The sequence below is a fragment of the Mytilus edulis genome, chromosome 13 (genome assembly GCF_963676685.1).
Source record: "Mytilus edulis chromosome 13, xbMytEdul2.2, whole genome shotgun sequence".
Classification (NCBI taxonomy): Eukaryota; Metazoa; Mollusca; class Bivalvia; order Mytilida; family Mytilidae; genus Mytilus; species Mytilus edulis.
In genome coordinates, this window is record NC_092356.1 from 52,629,879 (window position 1) to 52,653,050 (window position 23,172).

Below are 23,172 nucleotides of genomic sequence, written 5' to 3' on the forward strand. Positions count from 1 at the left end.
TGATTTCTATAAAGCTTGTCCACAAGTAAAATATACTTCTCAATCATACACAGAATCATGCAACTTTTGGTATTGGGGACGATGTACAAAATATAGGTATTGTATCTTTATATGATATAAATAGGATTAAGGCTATGGCAAGTAAAAAATTACGAACATTTTTTTCTATGGCTATATTAAGAATTAACATAGATCTGTACATACACATGAAGTAAGATATTCATAATTACCTTTTTCATTCGACAAATATCGCAATTATCCCTAAACGTTTGATATCAAAACATTTTCTTGTTTGATAAAAAAAAAATGATAATCCTTTTTTCTTAAGTCCGTAAAAAATAAAAATAACAGAAATACCGAACACTGAGGAAAATATTAAGCGGAAAGTCCCTGATCAAATTCCAAAATCTAAAGCTTAATAACTTCAATTGAATGGATAACAAGTCATATTCCTGACTTGGTACAGGCCTTTTCTTGGTGGATGAAACCTAGTTCTTATTATAAGATATTTGGTTTTGGGGATGCATTATAACAGTTCTGATACCAGGATTAAATTTTGTATTTACGCCAGACGCGCCTTTTGTTTACAAAAGACTCATCAGTGATGCTCGAATCCAAAAAGGTTAAAAAAGCCAAACGAAGTACGAAGTTGAAGAGCATTGAGGACCACTAAAATTCCTAAAAGTTTTGCCAAACACAGCTAAGGTAATAAACCACGGTTAAAAGCTCTAACGAACAAATCCCATTCAAGTATTTGCAGTTTTGAAATATTTATGAAAATTATATAAAGTTATTGCCATTTTATATAGAAACAAGGGTACGTATACATTCCGATGTTTATAGCTCATAAACCCACAAGGAATGTACACACCGATATATAAAGTAAAACTGTGGGAAATGCATAAACTTTAAACGGAGCGATATGTAACACGTCAAGCGGGTAAGTGTCTCATGCAGCAGTGCTCTTCGATGTATCTTCCGACATGCTGGTCTATATGTCATGTAATGTTGTCATTTTAATTTTATAATTAACATTGCCATTAAAGCGCGAGGTTTGGCATGCCACAAAACCAGGTTCAACACACCATTTTTATCTTAAAATACCCTGTACCAAGTCAGGGAAATGGCCATTGATATATTATTTTCGTTTCTGTGTGTGTTACATTCTAATGTTGTGTTTCTGATGTGTCGTAGTGATCTTATATTTGATATTTTCCCCTCAGTTTTAGTTTGTAACTCGGATTTGTTTATTCTCTATCGATTTATGAATATCTAACAGCGGTATACTACTGTTGCATTTATGTCAATCTAATTAAAAACCGATCTCTCATCGCTCCTGTTTCTGATATGTCGCGTGGGAGATCTAACGAAACCGGCTTTGAGGTCACATGTGAGTGAACTAAAAGTCATGAATTTATAAAGATATGCAAATGAGTTGACGACCTATCAATAAGCCAATCAAAAAAGTTTATGAATTATTATGACTGACGATTTCGTCGTAAATAAAATGAGTTACATCCCTTTGCCTTACGTTAAACTTCCAAGATCGTGGAAGACTCAATTTCATTGGTCGAAAAAGACACACCTACGAGGTCACTCACATGTGACCTCAAAGCGGGTTTCGTTAGATCTCCCACACGACATATCAGAAACAGGAGCGATGAGAGATCGGTTTTTAATTAGATTGCATTTATGTAGTCAAAAATATGACTAAAACCGTTTTTAATTGAGTAGGTATTTACAGTACTACTTTATCATGTTCAATTACAATCGACTTACGATTTAAACGCTTCTCGATATCCAAGTTAGGTGATCCTATGCCCAACAACCACACCGACAGATTCCAAAGGAACAAATTATGTGCAAAGTGCATACAAATACAAATTAAAGAAAAATATCAAAGGTGTCTGAAAAAAGTGCGGAAGATTTAATGCAAATTAATGGGATTGTTGCTATGTTTAATATATAATTTTGCAAACGGAGTTTATATACTTAACCTTCATGCGATAGTTATTGTGATAAAACACATCGTATATAAATCAAGGCATTTTGAAAAAAAAAATTAATGACACACAGAGATATGGACCAACATGGAAATGAAAATACCAGTCAATATCCTATACTAAACTGCTATCCCTTTTAGAAATATGCGAGCAATGTCAGAGCCCAGTAATGATTTAATGTTTACCATCTTAAAAAGTTGACATTTCTTTGTAGAAATCGTAAAATATGTTTGTAAAGCGTATTTTCATCGTGTGCATTAAAAATGCTGGAACAGAGATTTTTTTTTTAAACAAAATTAAACATTACCATTATAGGCACAGAACCTATACAGGGTATTACAGTTGTATAGACGTTCGATGTTGCCATGGATATATTGGTGAAAATTGTACACAAGGTAAACTAATTCGACAAGTGTTGTTAACATTTTCCAGAATAAGAATTCTTTCTTTATAAATGCCTTCTATATGCAAGGATTTTAATTTACTAAATTATTTTTTGATATCGAATATTTCCTTGAAGCACATGTGTAAATATTATGCCACGATACTTATAAAACACATATACGAATACTATAAGATTATATCGTATTATTAGACAAATTGTCGAAAAATATGTTGCTTCAACATGTCACAAAGCAAGGACAAGACATACTAATACATTATTTCCTAGTTGTATTTTTCGAAAACGAGAACAAAAAACCTTAAAAGTATTTTAAGTTTTTCCAAGAAAATGTCTTTGATGGCTGATTTATTACAACTGTTCTCATTGCAAATGTTGTAACCTTATTAATAAAAAAAAAATTACTCATTTAAAATGATGACATTAAGGATGACTGAACCATTGTTAAAGTTTGAAATATAATGAATAATGAGTGATGTATTGAAATTTGGGTATATCTAATAAGTATCAGGCGCGAATTTAGTCAATATTGTATTGAAATAGCTCCTGAAATAAATTAGGACACCCATAATTTGAAAACATGAATTCAGGATAACTAAGGATATCATGACTTTGAAATAAGAAGTTCCCCAAGGAATCAATTATTGAGCTCACTAAGTATAAAGACTATTTTGAAATATGAAAAAATAGACTCGTTATAAATAACATGAGTAAAATTGTGTACGCTAGACGCACATTTCGTGTACAGATAAACTAATTAAAGATACCAGAACTGAAACTTCATACGTCTGACGCGTTTCTCGTTTACAAAATAGTCATTAGTGACGTTCTAAAACTCATGTCAAACTCGAAAAATTTAGTTAAGAAGGCATAAAAAGGTACAAAGATGAAGAGCATTGATGACCCAAAAGTTCCAAATACTGTCTAAATAGAGGCAAAAAATCAACAAGTGACATTCGAACTAACATATCGAAAACTAACTGACAATGCCAGAGCTAAAAACAATAAACTTATATCGTAAAGTATTGTTCATAACGCACCCTCATCGTCATTATCGCATCGCAGGTAAATTATCACGTTGTGATTGGTGTAACACCGTCACGTGGTGCCCCCTATGAGAACGTAGGGGGGTCGTGACGCGGTAATGGTGACGTCCTCTATTAATGTTGTTGTGTTTCATTGATTATTTTTCAACAAAACGCAGCAAAAAGAGTCCAGCGTGCGATAATTTCGTTATACGGTTAACTACTGACGTCCTGTGGATCAATAGAGGGTGAATAAAATCCATAGGGAATTCGGCCTCCGGCCTCCCCCTATTGATTTTACAAACCCTCTATGGATCCGTAGGGGTCAGTAGCGAACCATATAACTTATAATGTCTAGCTGTAGGTCAATATTTGAATTAGAGTTTTATTATTAGTTCGATTGAATAGTTCCGTTCAACATAGGTATTTATGTAATTTTTAATTATTTCGTAGTTATCTTTGAAGTGAAACATGAAGTTATAATGTAAGATGATCTATGCCTGTGGTGGGGGAGTAGACAATCTTAAGTATTTTTAAAAAACGAAGTAAATAAGAACAAAAATATAACGAGACCGATAATTTTGGAGTCCTGAAATATTTCAGAATATCTGTTACCGGAATATGACGACTAACAAATATTTCATGATATCATTAAATCGAAATACAGTGGTTCTAAAATATTCAAAGAGATTGTCAATAATGTTTGAATGTCATGAATTTGAACAATAAAAATCCTTGAATATTTCAGTACATATTTATTTACAATACGTTTGACTTAATCTGAGCCTATAACGTAATGATTAAACTCATCATAGATACTAGAACTGAAATTTTATATTTACGCCAGACGCGCGTTTCGTCTAGAAAAGACTCATCAGTAAAGCTCGAATAAAGAAATGGTAAAGTGCCAAGTTGAAGAGCATTAGTGACCTTTAAAGTTTTGCCAAATACAGCTAAGGTTATCTATTCCTGAGGTAGAAAACCCTAAGTATTTCAAAAATTCAAACTTTTGATAAATGTCAGTAATTAAGTCCTGCTATTGATATTTTAGACAATCACTCTCTCTTCTTCTTCGGTCCACGTCAAGATCTTTTTTAGATCTCATAGATTGTCTTTTTACAACCAAGTTAAAAAAAACTATGAAAAAGAAATAATGTAAGTTTATTGATTTAGCAAAAGTGTTGAAATGTTTGCAATTGTAAGTTTATTGATTTAGCAAAAGTGTTGAAATGTTTGCAATTGTCATTAAAGCTACCTGTAACGGATCTACAACATGCCAGAATGGTGGAACGTGTACAACACCTAACAATTGTACATGTATGGCAGGATTTGCTAGTCCAGATTGTAAAGGTAAACACATTTTGATGATCGTGTGTGTGATAATTGAATTGTAAATGCGAAAATATATTTATATTCTACTGATGATTCCTTAATGTCATGGATTTCGTGGGTAAAGGGGACCACGAACTTAGATATTTAACGAATCACAGATTTGCTGAAAGAATGTATGCAGACATTACCAAAAACCACTTATTAAATATCCACGAATATGTAAGTTTTCCAAAATCCACGAAAATTGATACCCCCGAAAATATATATCAACAGTAGTACATTAGATATAAACAAAAAATGGAAGTGATTTAAAATGACGCCAAGTTTGTAAAAATTTCATTCATCAAATGGAACTATGCATATCAATTTTTTTTTACGTTTTTAATGTTTCTTTTTTCGTTTTTCGGTATTTTTTTCTATTCTAAATGATAAATTAAATGTTCATCGATTTCAAATGAAGTTGTGAATGTTGTAGCAATACATTCAATTATTAATTTATATCAATCGTGGTTTTAACTCTTTATCAAGGAAATCGTACCGAATATTACGACAAAACATTTTAATAGCATGACTAAATCATGATATGAACTCAGAAATTCTTTTTTTTATCATTTCTTCGTATTTCATCTTTTCTCTCTCATTTTGCTAGAACACGAATAAACATGATAATAAAATATTCTCCGTTTAAAAGACATATTTTAAAGTCTGCAAATGCAAACGTCTTGCTCAATATTCTTACTTAATATTATAACAAAATTTGTTATCAAAGATATTGCCTAATGCGCTCTCCTTTTCATGTATAAATCACTTCAAAAAATAAAAAAACTATCTATAAATTTGAAAATGACCATTTATAATTGAATCTTTTATAACTGTTCAGGATCATTGTATTTGATTTAAACCTGATATACTGATATAATTACAAAATTAAAACAAACGTATTTTTCTCTTGTCTCTTTGCTTACCATTATGCGTCCGTCACCAGAAAATATCTGTATGTGTTAATTTCCAAAAGGTTTACTCATATTAAAAGAAATTATTTCGACCTTGATAAAACTGCTAAGAAAACACCTCCAGTATGCTTAGATAATAAAACAAATATTTTTAGATATAGACGAGTGCACTCTACAAAATGGAGGATGCGAACAAAATTGTGCAAATAGCCATGGTTCATTTGAGTGTTCGTGTGACAGAGGATATCTGCTTCAAAATGACAACAAAACGTGCATTGGTATGTATCATTACAGAGATTCGTTTACATTATAGAATCGAACAGATTGACGCAGATTATGTAATTGTTTATCATAACACCAAACTCGCACATATAGGTAACATTAAATGTCTTACTCAAATGACAGGCATTAAGCAGTAAATGGTAATATAAAATATAAAAATTCATTCTACAGAGTGGACTACTGAGATGCCTGTTTTCATGAATTAATGTTTTTAAAGAGTTCATTCTCAGAGGGTAACATAAAGCATACAATGTTTATTTACAGATATCAACGAATGTCTAAATAAAAATGGTGATTGTGAACAAATTTGCAGAAATACCAATGGTTCGTTTCATTGTAGATGTAGAGACGGTTTTGTACTACTAAACGATGGCAAAACATGCACAGGTATTCTTTAAAGCTTTTCTGCAACTGTTATTCCTTATATTGACATATGACACAATCTGCAATACTAATATAACATGTCAAACTGTCGGATAATCAACAAACATTTATCGTACAATTATTTATTCATTGTTTCGTCATTCTGGATGTTAATTGACCAATTATACACTTTATTATTTTCTATCTTTTACGTCAGGTTTTCTTGAAAAAGGATTATCCTTATCACACCATTAAGTTGTCTATGATTGCAAGCTACTTTCAAGGCTAACAGTTCCCTCCTGGTAATTATCGGGATGCATCCGTCAAAATACTCTGGCCGCCATTTAAAGACAAAGGGTACTTAAAAAGAACTGATGTTGATAGTTGTATCATTAGCAGTCTCCTTATTTTTATATAAATAAATCGTTTCAATTAGCCTCCAAATGGTCTGCCGCCATGCTGCCAGTTGGATGTTCGACGATTTCCGTATTGGTGGGATATCCAGTTTACTTAAATTGAAATGTATCGATAGAAATAACCTAAATTTAAAATATCAAAACAATGAGTTAATGCATAAAGCCCTACTACCAAACAATTCTCCTATTGCTAATGTCAGGACACAACTTTCTTATAGCCCTGATATCTATCTTGGTGCATACTTATCCGCTCAGTATTGATTGGTCAAAAATTGAAAAGAGCACGTTATAAATTGTATGCGTCCGAAGCGTATTTCCAGATTTACCTACGTCAGGAATGCTCAAGCCGAATAATTGAAACCCAATGATGTACAAGAAGTAAAACTGTTGAGGAACTATAATACCAAATAGGACATAAAAAATAGCAAGAGGTTATTTCTCTTGGATTGCTTTTTAAATTTCAGATAAAAATGAATGCATATTTAGTAATGGAGGTTGCAGTCAAATTTGTGTGAACGATTATGAATCTCATCATTGTGAATGTTCTCCCGGCTTTAAGCTACAAGATGATGGAAAATCCTGCTCAGGTAAGAGTTAATCAATAATCTAGATAATTTAAAAAGAGTTTGTACTTTATCGTCACAGCCGTAGTACAAATAACGACAACATTACACATAAAAAAATCAACCAATTTGATTACAAACCATTAACGCTTTTATTTATTTTTGGAATAAATACATATATGCCTTTCATTTTATGACGACATAATCTTTCAATTATATGAAATGAGGTCTGGAGCTGGCATGTCAGTAACTGCTAGTAGTCCCCTGTAAATGTATGTTTTATTTTCATTTGCCTAGTTTGTTTTGTTACGTAATAAGGTAATCTGACATCGGACACGAATTTCTCTTAAACAAACTTTCAATGTGCGGTATGTTTTGAGTTTGTTTATTCTACATTGGTTAGATGTATAGGGAGTTGATTGAGATCTAACAAAACATGTTCAACTCCGCCGCGATATTGCGCCTGTTCAAAGATCCCTTAGCCTTTGTTAGTTTGTACGTTTTTTATTTGTTGTTCGTGTATATGATTTGAAGTTTGGTGTGACGTTCATTTTCATCGAACTAGTACACATTTTGTTTAGGGGCAAGCTAGATTTTCCTGCTATGTAGAAATCCCATTGTGACTTTCAGTTGTTTTCTGCTTATTGTGAGGAATGTTGTCTAATTGACACAATTCCCCATTTCCATTCTCAAATCTCGCTGGATGAATATTATAGCAATTCCATATGTCTTTTGTTTTAGATATTGACGAGTGTCAGTCGAACTCAAGATGTGCTCACGAATGCAAGAACATCATTGGGTCATATACATGTAGCTGCAGAAGCGGGTTTCAACTTGGCAGCGATGGATTTTCATGCCACGGTATAACAAATTTGTTTGCTTTTATTTACGTATTTCCAATTTTTATTGATATTTGATACAGTTGATGATATTCTTGACATAATAAACTTTTAAAATACTCATATCATAACCGGACATAGGTAGGGGAATAATACAAAAGCGTGTTTTAGGCTGTTTCACGCTTCACCGATTATATGTCCAATAGATTGTTTTTTGTCCACAGATTTACTAGTTTTGAACAGCGGTATACTACTGCCTTTATTTATGACAAAGATTTGGAAAGAAACTTCTGAAACGAGTATTCATTTTAATTGAGCATTATATTTAGTTGAATATTTATTCAAAGAACGGTTTCGTTTTAACTCCAATCTCGTAGGTTCAATAAAAACATTGACCTACTTGAACTGGTATGATAGTAAGGATTCAAATTTTATAAAGGTAGTAGATCATTGGAATCACCGATATCTAAATTCTTTGATATGGGTAATGTGGACCACGACATATTCACGAAAATGTATGACAACACTGTTACTGTCGCTGTGGTACTTTCCCACTAGTAGTCGAACGGGGACGCTATGAAAACATTCCAATCGAACAAGGAGTATGTAAAATATGCAAGTCTGGGTCTATTGAAGATGAGCAACACTTCATATTATACTGTGATCGTTACTCGGTTTTGAGAAATGAACTATTTACTGCAGTATCATCAGATCCTGCTTATCATCTACGCATACATGAACTTCTTCCAAATGCCGCCCTAAATGAACTGTTATCTAACAATAATAAATGTATAGCGAACTTTATATTGGACTGTGATCGTATCAGAAGAGAAATTCTTTAACTATTTAACTAAACTGTTGAAATTTCTAATAATTTAGACATTCTTCCAAAACTATTTGTTTTCTATTATACAAAATAATTGACTTTTAATTTGTCAGTGCATCGTAAGCCTATTTGGCTGACTTTATTGTAATATTGTTATTATATGTTTCTATTGTGTATATACAGGTTGAACTATAATAAACCATTCATTCATTCAATCATTCATAATAACAACGGGGCCGCAACGTTTAAGTTCTTCTCTCAGTCAGATTCTGAGACATCATGGCTTTCTTTAATGGAGAGTATGTTTGATTTCAAAGTGACAATTTACATAATACTGTCGGTGCATATACCTCTTCTTAGATAAATTTAGGATAAATCTATCCACTATATATTTGAAGGAAATTTATATTGACAGTGATCGTACAATGAAAACTAAGTAAAAACAGTACAGATGTTTTGTATTCTGTTAACGTCGTATGTACCAATACCGGTATATAACTTTGAAAATCAGCTAAACTTTTCAATCACGTTCTATAGGGACTACGGAAATAGTAAGTTTCTCAACGATCAAAATTGGTGTGTGTCAAACTGTCTTTTTCCGATAAATTGAGTTTTTTACGTTTTATTATCATATTTTTGTCAAAGGATAAGAGTAAAAAGTTTATCTTAATCTTATGAGAAATAAACAATAATTCATTTTAGTATAGGTGTTTAGAACCGCCTTCAACTGCCAATTTGTTTACTGCAGATTCACTGAAAAAAAGAAACAAATTCAATAATGAATAAATAAAAAATTAGAATAACACTACAACAACTAATGTGTAGGATAATAATGATCTAGCCTTGATATGTTTAACATATTATGATGCTATGTAGACAAAGACAATTGCATTGACGTTCACTGTCTAAATGGTGGAAGCTGCATTGATAATACGGGTTCCTATAGTTGTAAATGTGCTGCAGGATTTGAAGGCAACCATTGTGCAAAAGGTACTAATCTAGCTATAAGCATCTATTTTCCTTTGTTTAATTATAAAATGACATTTATCTATTTTATCACCGTACATAACGATTTAAAAAAGAACGGAACGAGAATATCAAAAGGAGTAGAGAATCTTATCAATACAGTATAAATGCACATATGAATTTAAAATGAAATGTCAGACACCAAAGGGATTATTTTTTTCGTTCCCTTTTGCTATTTTTTTACGGTGATGCCAGTGTCTGAAATGACGTTATCGATACAAATGTACGTAATCTATGTTTCACTGGTTAATTATAAGGTCAGTGATTTCTTAATCACATCTTACTTTAAACGTTTCCTAAACTATTTCATAAATACAAGAATTTGGTTTTAGAAAGTTGACTGTACATTATGACAAGAAAACTGTAAGAACATTTAATAATAATATAATACAATCGGGATAACGCCTTCTTTTTGATACGGCGATGATGTTGATAGGGCCAAAATATTTGGATGCGATACATGTAAGAAATAATCCTTTCTTTAAAAACTACAAGGTTAACAGTTTAACACTGTGAACGAATAATTTGAAAGTAATATACGTATTTCCATTGGATAAGAATGAGTTGTCAACTATTTTTTAATCTCTTTCAAGATTTATGAAGAGATTAAAAAAGTATGATTTATGAATTTACTAGTATATTTTGAGATATTTGAAGCCATGCAAATATCATTTGTAGATATCAATGAATGTGTGTTTGTAAACGGTGGATGTGAGGACATTTGTGTAAATACGATAGGATCATATCATTGTAACTGTGGTGGGGATGCCATATTAGCAGAAAACGGTTTTGCCTGTAAAGGTAGGAGCAAACACATTCTTTCTTGGCTTTGTTGATTATATTGTTATGAATGCAACGTTTTGTTTTAGAAAAGAACAATTAACACTTTTCTCCTTGAAATAGATTGGCCCGATAGGGGACGAAATCAAGTTTTGAAGCATCTTAGTTTACATCAATACTTTACACTAAAATTAAAAATATCTTAGAATAATTATACGCAAATGTCATTCATTATCGCACATAGTGCTTTCCACTACAACTTCCACTACTACTAATGATAATAGTAATGTATTTTTGTACTTTTAAATACAAAACCGATCCTTTTATTTAACTTTTTTTGAACTATCAAAAAGTTAGGGACTTTTTAATTTAAACTGTTAAACAGAAACAACCATAAATTAATCAAGAAAGTGTTGTAAAGGTACAATCACGTGACTTCCGTTTCTTTAAAAATTGGCATTACACCGGAAAAATTGTTTCGACTACATAAACATCTTAATTATTAATTTTTTATTGAACCAGGAAATGAAACGAACGATGAAAATAGAGGACAAACAGTTTTTGAAATCCATAAGATAGCTAGACGCCTCCTTCCTAAGGGTTGTGCAATCTTAGAAATTGCCACGTGTGAAGACTCTGGGTCTGCCAGAAATTTAATTCTATCTTCCACATATGCTTGGTACCAACTCCTTTCCAACTCCAGTATTTTCTACACGTTTGGTGTGGTTTTTCTTGAATCAGGCGATCTTGCATTGCCTGTTTCGGTATCTGGAGTAGAGGTTATTTCCTTGGATTCAAATTTTGAACTTAAGTATGGCTCATTGAAGTATGGAGAAAACCATGGCAAAAAGTTAGCAAATAATCGGACCAACAACTGTTTTTATTTTGAGATTACTCCAAAAGATGTACACCAGCTAGTTGGTGCTTTTTTACCGACGGTATTTGAAAGCATGACAGAATTACTCCCTAACTGGCTTCAATTTACTAACAATGGAACAGTTGGGTTTTCTGTGACCGATCTGAAGACTGATTTGTTCTATGGAAGGGACATAGATTCAAAGACGGAATGTAAAGGAGCTCCTGTCCTTAAAAACAATAAGTATAGTTTATTTCGGTTTGGAACAAATGTGGCAATGACCATCTTTGAAAATAAAATAACTATTCCAGAGTCGATCTCCGGTCAGAAATTTTGCTTGATATTAGACATTTGCCAGGATAATGGAGGAACTGCATTCCTTATCGTACCACCAGAATCGGAAGATCTGTTACAGAAATTTGAATTTTTTAAGTCACTTTACTCACAGTACGGTGTTAAATTTCGTCCAGTTGGAATGGGACTTTCTTTGTCAAAACAAATCAATGTGCAAGACAGACGTACTCATGTTGAGGTGTGGAATGGGGATAACTTCATTCAATACCCGTAAGCATAATATATCTTTATACGTTTTACTCTGTATCTCAAAAGAAAATAATATAATAAAATAAACGCAAGGAATATGTAATTGTTTTTCTCCGAAATCATTTACTCAGTCTTTAAGCAAAATGAACAAATCGTTTGATGAATGCTTTTATGAAATAAAAAAAACAAAAGCATGGCCCAATATTTTTGTTAGCAAGTAAGTCATTGTTATTGAATATGATATGACCTTGAAGCAAAATACTTGTGTGTTAGACAATCATATTTTGAGTAAATCTTGGTTGGTTTAATCAAATTTACTACAATTTCATGGCTATTTTATTCGAGGCTATCAAATAAAATGATATCATATTTATTCTCTACCATCAATTTTGATTGCTCAAATCCCCATTGAACCGGTAATTTTATTGCAACATGTAATTTGACTTTGTCGTAGCCGTTTCAAATTTTATTAATAGGAATGTCATCCTCTCTCAGAATCAAAACGTGTATCAAATAAGAAGATCTGATCGAATACTGGGTCGATCGACACCCAATATAAAACTGAATCGAATATCACTTTAACAAACACCGTATATCAAATGGAAAACGCCAAGTTCATATTCAAAGAAAAAATATAAACTAAAGTCTGCATTCTCCCTTTTTAGCTCAACTGGCCTAAAAGGCCAAGTGAGCTTTTCTCATCACTTGGCATCCGTCGTCCGTCGTCGTTAACTTTTACAAAAATCTTCTCCTCTGAAACTACTGTGCCAAATTTAATCAAACTTAGCCACTATCATCATTGGGTATCTAGTTTAAAAAATGTGTGGCGTGACCCGGCCAACCAACCAAGATGGCCGCCATGGCTAAAAATAGAACATTGGGGTAAAATGTAGATTTTGGCTTATAACTCTGAAACCGAGGCATTTAGAGCAAATCTGAAAAGGTGTTAATTTGTTTATCAAGTCAAGATCTAGCTGACCTGAAATTGTCAGACAAATTGGACAATCGGTTGTTTGGTTGCTGTCCCTGAATTGGCAATTTTAAGGAAATTTTGCAGTTTTTGGTTAATATCTTGAATATTATTATAAATAGAGATAAAATGTAAACAGCAGCAAAGTCAGATCTACAAATAAATCAACATGACAAAAATGGTCAGTTGACCCCTAAAGGAGTCACAGCCCTCTACAGTTGATTTTTAACAATTTTCATAAATTTTGTAAATTTTTGTAAATTTTTAACAAAATATTTTTCTCTGTAACTAATGGGCCAAGGTCATTAAAAATGAAGATAATTGTAAGTAGCAAGAATGTTCAGTAAAGTAAGATCTACAAACACATCATCATCACCAAAACACAATTTTGTCATTAATCCATCTGTGTCTTTTGTTGAATATTCACATAGACCAAGCGACACAGGCTCTTAAGAGCCTCTAGTTGTTCAGATATAGGAAATAATTGATATATCAGTGTTACTCGATATAAAAAGATATGATATGTTTGCCGATGAGACAACTCTCCACTAGATAACAAAGGACATAGAGGAGGTTAGCAACTACAGGTCACAGTACAGCCTTCAACAATAGGCAAAACCAATAACGCATAGTATGCTATAAAGGCCCCGAAATAACAAATGTAAATCAATTTAAACGATTAAAATAGGAAACCTAACGTCCGGAATTATGTTCAAAACAATAAACGAAAAATAAATATGATCATACCAATATTTTGTCTGTTAGTCCTGCTATTTCTATGATTCAACTCATGTTTGTTTAATTGTTCCTATTTTACATTATTTGCAGTGTGTTCAAATTTGCAAATGTCTGGCTACAGAGTTATGTCGATTACAAATTGGAAATCGATATATTTAGCCTTGATTTTACCTGCACTGCACAAATATTACTTTCAACACCAAGTTTACAAACGGTAAATTATGATAAATACAATGTTTTATTATCCCCTCTGACCAAGTGGGAGTTATAGCGATCACCAATTCAGTTTGTACATTCGGAGTGTGACAACGTCATGCCCATTTGATACCCTGTTCTTTCTATTTTATTTGTTTTATCGGACAAGGATTAACAATACCTGCACATATGAATCAATAACCAATACGAAGATTGTCTTTTATTGGATGAATCTGAACATCTACACGCCAGATAATGATGATTATTGGTACCAAGCTTTATATTAAGGAGTTTAGTCGGTAAACACATTTTCAGATCCGTCCTTTATCTACCTTCTATTTTCCGCAAGCATGTGCGACCTTCACATTGATGCACATATAGGAACATTTCCGAAAGAGTATCAAAAATCGTCAAGCTGAATTTAATTGTATAACAAATTTTCCGATCAGTCGCGATTTAATTCCTTTTTAACGGCTACATGTTTATTATTTATATAGATGCACCTATAGAAATTGTTTTGCTGCGTAATTTTAAGCTTCTAAAAATCCTGCATCTGCATATCAAGTACCAAGTTCGGTGTTGGTAGATAAAACCCAAATATTACATTTTTGTTGTCTACTATATCATGTACATTATTGTTTAGTATTCGTACTAGCATTTCCTTCCACCCAAAGCAAGAGCGTTTATATGTTAATAAACAGTACTTCATACTACATATTATTGACAATATATTTGCTTCTTTACAAGCTTTTCACTGGTATTTTCATCGAGGAATGGGCTGGCTTGGTGGAGGTCAAAGACTTTTCTGTAACACCATCGCTAAAGTTCAAATTATTCAACCAAGAAATTGTGATTTACTTTAAAGACATAGTTACAGCTAGTCTTGACGTATACTTTTCAGTAGGAGGTAACAATAACAGATATGTTTGTGTAATTTTCAATGTTTTACAATAATGACAGAGAGTTAATAATTTGATGGAATTTAGTCATATACAAAAAAAATGTTACTAGTTAATCTCCAATTAGCACATGATGTCATGACTCCTTTCTCTAATTTTTGTGCTATTTTCACATTTCCAGACCGGTGTGAGAAAAATATTTCTTCTCACTAGTGAAAAATCTGTTCTCGGCAAATGATTGGTTGATATTTAATTGTGACGTTAAATTTCTTGTTTTCTCCCGAATTTTATTTATTGTGACGTCATGAAAAAGGCGACCATTCCTGATCTCACATCAAAAGTACACAACTTTCCTCAAATCTTTGAAAAGGAAGGATAAAAGTTATAAGAGAAACAAATTCCACCGCTTTAACTCGTGTCTTACGATATTTCATCTCCACTCTCAGCAGTTAAATTTTAATTATTTAAAAAATTCAACTGTCTTAAGTGGAGAAATATCGTAATACACTTGTTGCAGTTGTGGAATCTGAATATAACAATAAGAAAAAAAAACAACTGTAAAAATCATCTAAATGGACTGGACTCATAAGATTGGCACTTTACAGAAACTACAAATGGCAAAAGTGTAAAAAGACTCAAATAACCGATCTTGACCAAAATGATACGGACACCATTTATGGATTTAAAGTAAGAATGGAGATAAAATATACAATTAAACAAAATAAATAGAGCCATGCTTATCTTTAATCTTTTGATGGTAACGTAACATGAAATATTATTTGAAACTCAAAAGCATATCTCATCGTTGGTAGATATCCAGATGCATACAATAGCATAAATAAAAGAGAAAAAAAAAACATTTGCTAACCTACCTTGAATCTTTGATAATTCCATCCTTATTTGAAAAAAAAATATACTTAAAGGCAACTTTCTTATAGGAAATAAAGAAAGAGTATGGTGTGGAGCAGCAGCAAATCCAGAGGGTATTTTTGTTTCTTTTATGATCAATGTTAATCCGTTCAAGGATATTCCAATAATAAAGGACTGGGATTTCAATGCAAATGGCCGAATGCACGCTTTCATTGTTACAGATACCAACAATAGTTCCACAAGTAACAACAATAAAATCGATATTGCAAATGATATAGTTAATCTATCCGCGCTGCTGACAAGATTTAGAAATGCAGTTACCGAAATTATCAATGAAATGGGACAAGACCTTGCAGATGATGTACTATTATCACTAAAAGAATTGAAAAATGAGTTGTTTTCTTTTAATCAAATGTTGACAACTGTACATGAATCAAATGATATGAAGCTCATCGTTGAAGCGATTGGAAACATTTGGAAATCATTTAAAGAGGATTTAAAGAAAAAAGGACAAGACATTTTGGACCTTTTAGAATATAATAAATCATTTGTAGCGAGAAATATTTCGCGATTTATTGAGAATGAAGAATCCATAATAGGGTATAAAATTGACATTTTAATTTCAAAAGCCAGAAACCAGATATTTACTCTAATAACCAAGCATTCAGGGTTCGGAATAAAATTTTCAGTTGACTTGAACCTGATGAAGTTGCGTTTTGGACGAGTGGATATTGAAATGGTGTATTCTGTTGATAGATTAGGTGAATGCAGTCAGTTTCAGAAAGTGTACGAGCTGCTGAAGGGAGAACCATCTGTAAAATTTCTTGGGAAAGTAACATTAGGAATTAAGCTTGGTTATTTTTTTACAAGTGAAGTGGGAAGTACCATAAGAATAGCTTTCAGTATTACTAGTTTCAAGTATGTTTTACAATATAGTTTATATGTCGATGTGTTTGGTATAAAGCGTACTACAGAAATCACTATTAGTGAAAACAAAATGAAGATCGAACTCGAAGGAAGCTTATGGAATGTCTTTTTTGCAAGACTAACAATGGTTTCTCCATTGGATAAAGACTGGTACGATTTAACATTTGCTGTTACTGGTGAATTTCTTGCTAAACAAGGGGAAAATGATTTCGGGGGTAGTTATCTGGACGGATTACGACGAATAACTAAAAACATAGGTGAGGAGGCAAACAAAAGGCTCAATTTTGCAAAAGACAAACTAAATGATGCCCAAGTTTCTTTATCACGTGCACAAGATAAACTTTCATTTGCACAGAATGAAGTGAGAAAATTGAATGGTGCGTTTGATTCTGCAGTAACATCTATGGATAAAGCAAAAGTAAAATTAGAAGCAGCTAAGGTTCCATTTGAAAAAGCACTAGAAGTACTAAATAGAGCTCAGAAAATATAGATTATCTGTGCAAAATCCGGGATTGTCCTGGGATATGTGTACCCGGATTGAAGTGGGCAACATGTAGAGGTTGGTGGGGGAAAAGATATTCGTGTCTAAAGTTAACTAACTGTATGATTAGGCTTCCAGATGTTCTTTGTAATCTTGCTAATATTGCATGTTTTGCTGTAAGAGCAATAGCGTATGCAGCGTTAGAAGCTGCAAAAATATTTGTTCGAATTCCAATGCTTGCTTTTGATGCGGCAAAAGCTCTTGTATCAGCCGCTCAGTTTGTTGTAGATAAATCAAGAGTTGTCTTGTTACTCGCAGAAGGTGTCCTTGAAGTAGCTAAATTTGGATTGGAAATAGTAAAAGGTTCTCTTGAAATTGCAAAAGTTGGACTGGAAACAATAAAATTTATTCTAGGCGCAGCTTTGCATGTCTTTGATTTGATTATTCGCTATGGACTGCAATCTCTGCTAGACGTACGAAAATGTAAGTTTGAATTAGAGCTCTCAACTTCAGATAGGCCGACTTTTGAAGTTTCCTGTCAAGTAAAAGCTTTTGGCCTCAATTGGCATACACTGAGCTTTGAATACGATTTCAGACATCCTTTGATAAGTATGTTAAGAATGGCCAAATCCACAGTTGCTTCATTATTAGACATACTTGGAGGTTCAATTGGTAAACGTAAAAAGAGGGATGTCTCCTACCAGACCATGGCTAATATTCACCATATTTTGCATCTTTATAAAAGAGCCTCTACAAATAAGTCGGCTACCATTGATTACAAAACATATTATGCAAATAGTTCAAGCCATTCATTTTCTAAAAACATACCAGAATTTCAAAATCGTATTGAGTATTTTCGACACAGCTGTCTTTCATTCATACGTCTGCACTCATTTCTAAGTGAAGCTACAGAAACTTTGGTTTCTATGACCAACGAATCTGCAACCGCCATTGAAAATGTCGATCATTTTAAAATTTCCCTTGATGATTCTAATACGACGGACATTTTAAAACAAAACTTGTCATTGGAATCGCTTGGTATAAATCCAGAATATGCGTTTAAAGAATTTAATTTGACATTAGAAGATTTACATGAAGCACTAAACAATACTCTGAACAATACAGAAAATGATCCTAATTTGACCCAAATCACAAATTCTTCACAATTTGCTGCTGAACTACTTAATCAACAACTAAAAGATGCAGAATCAATTTCAGTTATAGAACAGTGGACATTTGGAATGATAAACCATTCACAAGGATATTTTGGAGAATCAGAATGCGTTGGCTTAGAAGATTGCATGCTACTCGCTTTATCACAACTGTACGACATTTTTACAAACCAGTCTGTGCAAGGCGTAGAAACAAGTAGAGATATAATATTATCAGTGGAAGACCAAATTAAAGATATCATTCAAAATACGACCAGATCAGTAAGAGATTCGTACAGATTGGCAAGCCAAATTCTTGGTCATTTATATAAACTAAATGAATCTAACGTGTTTTGTTCAACAGCTCCAAACTTTACAGCACAATTGAAAGACCAGAGTGTGTTAACCGGTTCTTCTGTTCATATGTTGTGCAATGTCACGGGAAATCCACATCCTTTAATTCGATGGTACCATAATGACGTCTTATTACCTGAAAATAGTAAAGAAAATCTTATTCTGAATAACGTTATTTCAATCCAAGAAGGAAGGTATAGATGTGAAGCTGAAAATGTTGTGACGTCAGTCTTATCAAAATCGGCTGCAGTCTTCGTAACAGGTAAATTAGAGCAAAATTATTTCTTAAAATATTTCTTGAGAGTAATTTTTCTACGAATAATATCTCCCCACCTTTTTTGTATTATTGTCCAAAGACAGAAATTAACGTACATTGCCATGGAAAAAATAAGAGAAAGACCAAAAGACAAACAACAGTAAACAAACACAAAATACAAAAATCAAAGACAAAGACAAAGCAGTACGAACCCCACCAAAATCTTGGGTGATGTCAAGCGCTCCAAAAGGGTTAACAGATGTTGCTTCACATATGACATCCGTCGTGGTGTTCATATTAGTTCAAGCAATATATACGGAACAATGCGTATCTTTAAGTGGACTACTACACGAGTAAAATAAAGTATAATGTACCTGTCATTAAGCCTTTACTCAGGCCATCAATATAGTTATACCTATAGTATTGTACCGATTTCTTTGTTTTCATGGTTTTCTTCGTTTTATTACTAATTTGACTTTTAATATAATATTATACATGTAGTTGTATACGTAAAATACTGATGTTGTCGAGTATGGAAGTTATAGTAATTTGTATAAAGTTTTAAAAACTCTTAATTCTTTAATCTATGTAAACGTTTTCTTACGTAGAATGCCATCCTGGAACTTTTTATAATGAACCTACCAACAAATGTCTACCATGCGATTACGGGCATTACCAACCACAAAACAATCGAAGGAATTGTTTACAGTGCAGCACTGGATATTTTACACTTGAAAAGGGATCAAAATGGCAGTCAGACTGTAAAGGTAACGTCATAAGATACTCATAATTTGGTACGCCGTACGCGCCCTTTGTTGACAAAAGACTTATCAGTGGCGCTCATGCCATTGAACAAAAAACCAATAACGATGTTAGCATTAACATTCAAATGTTTAAAAACGCTACGCTAAATGTGGCCAAAACATATGGAGTAAAACAAATGCAAAGGGCTTCGTAGTAATCAATTGATAGACAATGACTTTTGGAATGTGATGCCATGTTGGTTCTGACTGGCTGGTGATATTCACGGAGAGAAGCATTCATCAGCAGAGGCATATGTTAAAATATTGGTTCTTAATTAATTTTACAGCAAAAAGTTAAATGACAATGACAAAAGATATTTTACATAAATACAGACATGACTTAAAAAATAAAAGACCTTAAACAGAAGCACACCACACAAAAGTAACAATGCAGCAACTTGAACATTACCGAATGTCAGAAGTGTAGTAATACTCTAAAACTTATGTTCTGGAAGAGTAAGAAGAATCTACCCCACAATTAACCGATGTCTCACTTGAATAAAATAGTTCAAGCAGCGGTCAATGCTTAGTAAGGTAGTTTTCATTTTGTCATATAATGGGATTCATTTTTTTAATTTTTTTTTTATTCAATTTTTCAACCATACGAGAGAAAAAAGTTTGACATCGACAGACAATTATTGGGGGTAAAGCTAAAGGCAATCACAAAGAAACTGCATTGTATGATTTGTTGATATTGTACATGTGATGATACGTTTTTCATTTACATTTGTAAACCAACCTTTTTGTGAAGTTGGGTAAAGTTCTAACCTGATAGAATAAGCGTAAAAATTGTAATCGCATACACACAATATATGTATAAATACTTTCACATTTTCATTTCTGTTTTCTCTCTTATTTGCATTTATGTCCTTGATTTTAATTTTCCCCACTTCAGATGTTGACGAATGTCAGAGCACACAATCCTTATGCGAGCACAAATGTATTAATACTAATGGGACATACGTCTGTGGATGTTCGAGTGGATCTTCCTTGAATTCAGATGGCAAAACATGTACAGGTAATGTATTTATCATGATAAAAAGTATCATATATAATAAGATAATATCTGCAATTTTGATAAAATACGTGGAGTTGAAATCGATAGTAAGTTTAACCATTCATGTTTTTAATAACAGAAATAACCTTCTTACTTCATATTGGCATATCTATTGACCTCATAAAAATGACGTTTCAACTTTTGTGTCCATAAAGAAATTTGGCTCATTTCTGTAATATTTTAGAAAGTACATACCATATTTAAGGGTTCACCGAACAAACTTTCTCATCAACACACAGTCTAATCTATGAACCGTATTTTCACTTTATCTGCACAAATAAACAATGCAAAGATTAAGTCATTGAATCATATAGAAGAAGCTGGTGTATATAATTCTTTTGTGATGAGCGTGGAAGGTTTTGCTGAAACCTTATAATAAACAAAACTAAAAAAAAGAAATGCTAGCTTGGATTAAGAAAGACGCATCTGTTTATCACGATTCAATCCGAAAATGATAGAAATACGGGAAAAGAATGTATATGGCCTTGTGGAATTTATAAATGTATTAAATTAAACAGTTTAAAGGACGAAATATTTTCAAAATTATTTAAGGTAACCGATTTGAAATATAAAAACACTCTTGTAATGACTTAAGATCATTTTTTAAATTCCTGATTTGAAAGATGTTATCATTTTTTAATTGACTGTTTAATAGATAGTAATGGAAATTTAGCTGTCATAGTTGTGGCTGGTGTTGTCACTGGATTGGCTATCATCATTGGTGTTCTGATTGTTGTGGTGAAATTTAAGTTGTACTTAAAATTCAGGTAAGGAGAAACCGTAGTAAGTCAAAGGAATGGTACAAATTCGTTTTTTTTTACATAGCACGAATTTATACTTTTAAAGTATAACTTGAGAAGCCTCTAAACTTTATTCAAATTTGCGTGTCACATTGAAATAAATTTGTAAGAAGTCCTGCATCTATTCGACAAAACAAAAACTTTTGTATAAATATATTGTATATATCTGGTTATTTCTAATACGCAAAGTCTTCAACAACTAGTCGATGGTTTTAAAAGAAATTTTCGATATTTTTCGACACCTATTGATTGACCTATACATAGCAGCTTAAACATATTTCAAATTTATAGTGTGGTTTTCAAAAGTAAACTATAAAAATTCAAATATCAATTTAAGGTCCGTATAGTTTCGTATCTTTCCGTTACATTTTTTTCATTTTGCACTTTTATGACAGGCACCCAATAAAACCATAAAATCAAATTTCATTTTTTTAAGGCTAGACACTAAGACCGGTCAAAATTTGACATTCCAAACATTAGTCTTTCGTGAGTTTTCGTGTGCTTATCTTTTCTACAGTATTTCATTACTAATTTATAAATTATTTCTTTAATTGCCAATGAGTGAAATTGAGTGAAATTGAACAACCACATAATAATACTCATCTAGAAAATAAAATTGATTATATATGGTACAGTTCAACAACAAGTTCTTAGTAGATTTTTTTAAATTCTTATAAATATTCATTATTCCATTTTGTATTTCTAGACCATCGAATTCAAAGAAACAGACCTTGACAGCTATGCAGCATTCTGAGCACAATAAAATGTATGGAGACAGTACAGGTGCAAAAAATGCTAAACAGTAGATTACGTATGACGCTTTCTCTGTATTGATCATTTTATTCTGAATAATAATGACTGCAATTAAGTACTAGTAATAAATAATATGACATCAGACTTATTATTTTTCCGCCAGACGCTCGTTTGTCTACTTAAATATGCTGGAATCATAATAAAAAAAACAATTGACAGACCAGCAAAACCTTACATTTCCCAGAAGGTGTGCAAAATATGTCTAGATCTTTCATTGCCCGTGTTGACAAATAAACTCATCATATATACCAGGATTACATAATGAATGCAACACACGCATTTCGTCCTCCAGACAGTCGAATTCAAAATGTTCAGGGCCAAATATAGTAAGAATTTGAAGAGCATTTAGTTTTGTCAAACACAGCTAAGATAATATATTGCTGATGTTTTGTTCAACTATAATTATGCACTCGTACTGTGAACACCAAAATTATTTGTTTTGTAAAAAAACATTTCCGTTGCCCATTACTCTACAAAATTATTTCCATTTACCTATGGACATAACATCGTTATATCATGTTTATGGCAGCATTCATTTAAGCATATGATTGATTTTCTGAAGTTGTTTATTATCTCACCCATTATGTTATTGAATTTGTATTTACATTGTGTCATGTGTCAAATTTATTCGTTCATTGTATATTCACTTGT

General features: G+C 32.4%; 3 protein-coding genes across 3 annotated transcripts in view; all 3 read left to right on the plus strand.

The window, feature by feature from the left end:
* LOC139501381 (protein mono-ADP-ribosyltransferase PARP12-like) overlaps window positions 1-23,172 on the plus strand; it is a 275,921-nt gene that overhangs the window by 44,787 nt on the left and 207,962 nt on the right. The window lies entirely within an intron of this gene.
* Window positions 2,320-17,296, plus strand: LOC139500390 (uncharacterized). Its single transcript, XM_071289132.1, has 12 exons — window positions 2,320-2,398; window positions 4,680-4,778; window positions 5,869-5,991; window positions 6,260-6,382; window positions 7,239-7,361; window positions 8,079-8,198; window positions 9,879-9,992; window positions 10,707-10,829; window positions 11,331-12,228; window positions 14,006-14,129; window positions 14,858-15,017; window positions 15,948-17,296. The coding sequence occupies exons 2-12, from the start codon at window positions 4,748-4,750 to the stop codon at window positions 17,294-17,296; spliced, it is 3,288 nt and encodes a 1,095-aa protein (XP_071145233.1). The 5' UTR covers window positions 2,320-2,398; window positions 4,680-4,747.
* Window positions 15,991-22,576, plus strand: LOC139501287 (uncharacterized). Its single transcript, XM_071290324.1, has 5 exons — window positions 15,991-19,054; window positions 19,657-19,815; window positions 20,747-20,869; window positions 21,564-21,675; window positions 22,415-22,576. Exons 1-5 carry the CDS (start codon window positions 17,410-17,412, stop codon window positions 22,512-22,514), a joined length of 2,139 nt encoding a protein of 712 aa, XP_071146425.1. The 5' UTR covers window positions 15,991-17,409; the 3' UTR covers window positions 22,515-22,576.